Below are 6195 nucleotides of genomic sequence, written 5' to 3' on the forward strand. Positions count from 1 at the left end.
TCCAATACCAAATAAAATGATTTTTAGTCAGTGTGATAGGCAGACCCAGTGGTAATGACAGCCAATCAAAAAATATCTGGACAAAAGAAGCGCAGCCCTGTCACCCACCATGTAACTGACCCTATGGGTGACATATAAGCACAATTTACTTCATTTAATTTTAACTGAATTTCTCAATAAGAAACTTTTGGCCCAGGGGTGATGTGGAAAAAATACTGATACTCAAGGGTGGGTGCCGTGATTCGATAAAGTTTGAGAACCACTGCTCTACTGTATTAGCATCTACCACCCCTGATGGGAGGCTATTCCACTTATCCACTACCCTTTTTGTGAAGTAAATGTTCCCCAGATTTCCCCTAAACCTCCCTCCCCCCAGTGTCAGTGCATGTCCTCATGTTCTAGAACTTCTCTTCTTTTGAATAATGTCTCCCTCCTGTACCTTGTTAAAACCCATGATATATTTGAAAGTTTCTGTCATGTCCCCCCTTTCCCTTCTCTGCTCCAAACTATACATATTAGGATGTTAGTCTTTCCTGGTAAGTTATGTGATGTAGGTCTTGAACCATTTTAGTTGCCCTTCTTTGTACAGTCTCTAATGTATTAATATCCTTCTGGAGATATGGCCTCCGGAACTGAACACAGTATTTTAGATGAGGCCGTACCAATGACCTATACAGTGCTATTATCACTTCTGTCTTTCTGCTACTGATTCCTCTCCCTATGCTTTGCTTTGTTACATTGCTTACCAGGCTTTAAGTCATCTGAAATAGTGACTCCTAGATCCCTTTCCTCCTCAGTAGTGCCCAGTATAGTACCATTAATACTATTATTAGCCTTTGGGTTTTTGAGACCCAAGTGCATGATTTTGCATTTTTGGGATTAACGTTCTTGCCCATTCATCTAATCTACCTAGATCATCATTCATTTGTATTACCCCATCCGGTGTGTCTACCCTGTTGCATACCTTTGTGTAATCTGCAAAAAGGCATAGTTTCCTTTAATACCATTTGCAATGTCACTAATAAAGATATTAAAGAACACTGGCCCAAGTACAGATCCCTGGGGTACTCCACTGGTAACCTTTCCCTCCAGTGAATACACTCCATTTACTACAACCCTCTGTTTCTTATCCTGCAACCAAGATCTTTTCCATTCACCTGTCTTAGAATGCAATCCCAAGATTTTGAGATTATTTAATAGTCAGCGATGTGGGACAGTGTCAAAGCCTTAGTAAAGTCTGGATACAGTAAGCTAGGCTCTTGACCCTGTCCCAGCATATAATATAGTCAGCATATGGACAGTACATCTGTACTGTAAACTGGCCATCAATCAGTACTAGTCAGATGGAGCTATATTGTATTATTTAACTCTTGCTGTTTGCAATTTGAAAATACAGTATATCTGTGGAATAGTGTTCCAGCAACCCAGGTGTTAATACTCACGGGGATACGTTTGCATTTACAAGTGTATATAAGGAATTTATAGTTTATTCAACATAGATACATACTGTAAATGTTTGGGTGACTATGTATGAGGGTTTGTTTTAGTGTATGCAGTTTAGTAATTAAAAAAGACGGCAGTGATTTTGAGGGACTGATGTGGGAAAGGAGAGTTGTACAATTCAGGGAGCTGAAAAGGTAAAATCTCCCCTAGTTGTACATTAGAAATATCATTGATGAAAAATATTTATTATTATATGTTCCAGCAGTGAACACTTCCATGAGAAGAATAACCGTCACCAATTATACAATGAGCCAATATTTATTATACACTCGAATCTAGAGGAAATTTATGACACGCCGGAAAGAGCTCACTCTGCCATTTAATCCACCCCAGTCACTGTATCTCCTGTACTCGCCCGGCTTTAGGTAATACTGACGACCTCTGTAGTTGGGCTGATCATAAAATATCCAGTATCCCTCAAGCACATGGCAGGAGTGAATGTCGTGGTGACGAAACTTTTCAAAAACATGCGGGCAATCTTCACTGAACTCCATCGTCTCACTTCTGAAGTTTTCCTTTTCATGAAGCCTGATCCTGTAAGAGCCGTGATACTAACACAGAAAATAATAAAACAAAAATAAAAATGGAATCATTCAAATGGACATCAGTAGAACAATGACAATTCAAATAATTTAAATGAAAATTTCAGAATTGTTGTCAGAATTTTTTACTAACAAAAAAATTGATAATACACAAAGGAACAGATTCCGAGTCGTACGCAGCGCCGATGTTCATGCATTTGAGTGATTTTTAGCTACTGCACATGCACAGAAAATCCCTAAACACTCCTACGGCGCATGTGTTACACAGTGTGTAGACACACAGGTGCTGCTGTGATTATGACAGACGGTAACAGAAATGTACTGGAAATGTGCTGGGGGCTCCTGGGTGGTGACTGGGAGGTGTCTACTCAGATGCACAGAGATGGTTCATCTTATGAGCATCGCGGACATGTCGCTGAAGAGGTTGCCATACTCAGATGAAGGCTATACTCGGATGTAAAATCTGCACCTACCATAGGGTTGGGGCAAGTTTCAATGATGCATCGGTGCAACTGATGGTGGTATCTAAAGACATCTAAAGATGCACCAAGCGGTATTACTTTTCCAGAGGGGGTGTGGTCAAGCCTCCTGGATTTGACCACCCACCCTCAGTATGTGGATGTCTCTATGGCCCTGCCCTGCTCACACAACACTATACAATGGTAATATGCGGTGGTGCACATGTTGAAATACTAGCCTAGGCTTCTTAACACGTAGACATTATCCCACTGATGGCCATCCCTAGCAGAGCTTGCCCTGCAGATCCTGTCTCTCTTTTGTGGCACCAAACAACTCCTTTTATCTCATTTTCATATTCATGCCAATGGGACCAGACTGTAAGCCCTGTCCTTTTGTAGTATTCCAGCCTCTGAGGCTTCTGGTATGGGCAATCTGGCCTTCAATTGGTCGACCGTGGTCATTTTAATATAGTCCACACTAGGGGCAGCCATCCTGTGATAGCCCTTGCTGCATATATAGTGCTGTAGGGGATGACCTTTACATGTTAAAAATAGAAAGAGCTAAATTCATGAAGGTGCGCCAACAAAAATGCTAAAAACAGTTGCAAAAAACGGTGGTTCAGAGAGGCTAGATAGCTGAAACCGCATGCAGTTTTAGCAATCATATCTCTCAATAAAAAATAAATAAAATAATAAATAAACCTTTCTGTCTGAAACAGGCCGTGCTACTTAACATCAGTCCAGTTCCATTAGGGGGGCCCCAACAAAAGTTTAAAGTCCCAGCACCAACAGATGCATTAGTATTAGTACCCATCTAGTATCTCTGGCTTGTAGCCACTAGGGAAATATGAGTTATGTTCAGCTCAGCATATGGGTGGAAATACAAAATGTTTGTATCCACTGTTTTGTAGCTTGAATTACACCAACAGGGCCTGATTCAGCATTTCTCGCTAGTGTACTGCTGAACGCAGATTCCTAATCTTTGGGAATCTGCGCAGGCACAGGACCCATTCTGCGAGTGTGCAAAATGGGCACTGCTAACTCGCTCGCAGACTGGCAGCGAGTGATTGAGTCTGCTGCTGTTTGTGGGCGGGGAAGAGGCGGCGATGCCGTCCATTTCCTAAAACGGAGGCGTGTCGCCGCCATTATGGGAGGGGAAGATGCTAGGATCTGGTTGAGGAGATTTGATGGCCTCTTCCTTTAAACTGCGGCATCCGGCTGTGTCATGCAGATTATCCGATGCTACGTTGGACATTTTCTGTAAGGCTCACAATTGCAAAGCTACCTGCGTGCATACATCATATCTATAGCCTGCGTGCATACATCATATCTATAGCCTGCGTGCATACATCATATCTATAGCCTGTGTGCATACATCATATCTATAGCCTGCGTGCATACATCATATCAATAGCCTGCGTGCATACATCATATCTATAGCCTGCGTGCATACATCATATCTATAGCCTGAGGGGTCATTCAGACCCGCTCGCAAGCAAAGTTCGCTCGCTAGCGGGTCGATGTTTGAGACTGCGCATGAGCACGACGGAGGGAGCTCCATCGTGCGCATGCGCGAGACCCGGCGAGCGACGAGAAATACGTCGCTCGGGGTCTCGCACCAAAGGGGGCGTGCTGTCGATGGTGACTGACAGCACGCCCCCTTTGGTGGGCATTCCATGGGAACGCCTACCATCTGATCCGGCCCCACTGACGTCAGTAGTCAGTGGGAGTGACTTTGGCTCTGATAGAGCCAAAATCACTCCTGGGCTTGCGGCAGCGAGACCCTACCTCAGGGTCTCGTCGCAAGCCCGATGGTCGCGATGGTCTTTGACCATCGCGACCATCATCATGGACGCTTGCTATAGCTGTGGGTGGTCAACCACAGCTATACGAGCGTCCAGGAGGACGCTCCATTTTCATGGAGGAGGGCCCTGATTCAGAGCGAGCGTTCTGCTCAGAGCATTCAGCTCTGAATCAGGGCCTGCGTGCATACATCATATCTATAGCCTGCGTGCATACATCATATCTATAGCCTGCGTGCATACATCATATCTATAGCCTGCGTGCATACATCATATCTATAGCCTGCATGCATTTACGATCCTTGCAGAATCAGGACCCACAATATGAACAACTCTGCAGCCTCAATATGTGGAAATGTACAAAATACAGGAAAGATGATATTTATATAATACCTGTGGGATTATGCGACAGGACTTAATGGAGTCGCTGTAGCCCATCCAATTTTGGTAGTCTGGGTAATCACCACGTTTGAGGTAATACTGAAAACCGGTGTAACCTGGGCGCTCATAGATGATCCAACAACCATTTAACACTCGAGCTGAGTTACATCGACTGAAGTTAGACTGTAAATCTCTGTGGTCACTGCTGCAGTCGTAGGACCGTCCTTGGAAGTCCCTGTCTTCGTAGAAGATTATCTGCAATTTAATAAATAATTCTGAATAAACATGCGTGAATTACATTTAAATCTAATCGCACCATATAAGTCACACTGCGCAAGCAAACTGTGGTGTACGCACAGAGTGTCGCCGTGCCGACTGAGACAATGGGGGCAAATGTAATATAATGAGACTTGAAGGCACCTTAAAGTGGCAATCATTTAAAAGGTTTCACCAGGTTGGTTTTGCCTTTCAAATTAATGACACTTAAAAACATTGGGCAGACTCGCCAAAATTGTGCCGATGCCTACAAGTTGCAAGCTAATGCATTTACCCCATTGCATCTGAAGTGTATTGGAAATGTGCTGGTCGCTGACTGGGAGGTGGCTATTCAGACTCACGAAGATGGTCTGCATTATGGGTGTGTTACAGAAGTGTCGTGGGCGTGTCGCTAAACTGACTGTGAACTCTGTTGCATAATTGCTCACGTTGGAGTCCACATTCTGATGGAGAATTTGCACCTATTATGGGACTGGTGCAAGTTTCGACTGATGGTTGCACCTAAAGACGCACAAAGCAGTATTTTAGCACCTGAAGACGTTCAGAGTGGGCATCTCAGTCCTTACACATTCAGGTGCACCCTTGTACATCTGGGGAGGGATTGTAGCAGTATTAGCATAAGTCGCATATGCAAGACCGGCAAAGGCGCAGACACGGATGCGGCAGAGCGACTCAGAATGACAGAAATAAAACCTTACCTTTCCCATTTTGCCAGTGGTCATACACCTCAGTGTATGGAGAAAACTGGCCTGGCAGTCACTTTATATATCACACGGAACTGCCAAAGCTGCATAAGCCACACAAACCTTTCTGCCCAGTAAGGATATTGTACAGTCCTTTTCACTCTATATAGTGTCATCATTGTTTACTCATTTTGTTGTTGTTGTTTTTTTGCTGTTGCTGTTGGTGTGTTATTGTGTGATGTGTGCATGGGGCCAGTCTGTATAAAACTCTGTTTACCTTCCGGTGAATTGCAATAATGGCAGAGACGTCAGTAGTTAGCATAATATAGGATGAGATCGCAGATTCTGAACAGTGTATGGAAATAGAATAAACGTATATAAAATAAATCGCATGGTTTACTCAATGATTTTATTGTCTACAAAGAAAAAATGCACTGCAAAATTTCAGTGCTGTATAGTCATGTTATTAAACTATATGTCTGAAATTTAAAGGGGCACAAATGGGTATTTATTTAAAGAGTTGAAAATGCTCCTCTATCCGCCTACTGGA

At 43.4% G+C, this 6195-nt stretch overlaps 1 protein-coding gene across 1 annotated transcript; it reads right to left on the reverse strand.

Moving 5' to 3' along the window:
• Positions 1-1704: 1704 nt before the first annotated feature.
• Positions 1705-5743, reverse strand: LOC148501754 (gamma-crystallin 2-like). Its single transcript, XM_088450006.1, has 3 exons — positions 5661-5743; positions 4699-4941; positions 1705-2054 (listed from the first exon to the last, which is right to left on the reverse strand). The coding sequence occupies exons 1-3, from the start codon at positions 5682-5684 to the stop codon at positions 1779-1781; spliced, it is 543 nt and encodes a 180-aa protein (XP_088306132.1). The 5' UTR covers positions 5685-5743; the 3' UTR covers positions 1705-1778.
• Between the last annotated feature and the right edge of the window lie 452 nt (positions 5744-6195).

The sequence above is a fragment of the Taudactylus pleione genome, unplaced genomic scaffold, assembly GCF_031769625.1.
Source record: "Taudactylus pleione unplaced genomic scaffold, aTauple2 ptg000503l, whole genome shotgun sequence".
In the NCBI taxonomy this organism is placed as follows: domain Eukaryota; kingdom Metazoa; phylum Chordata; class Amphibia; order Anura; family Myobatrachidae; genus Taudactylus; species Taudactylus pleione.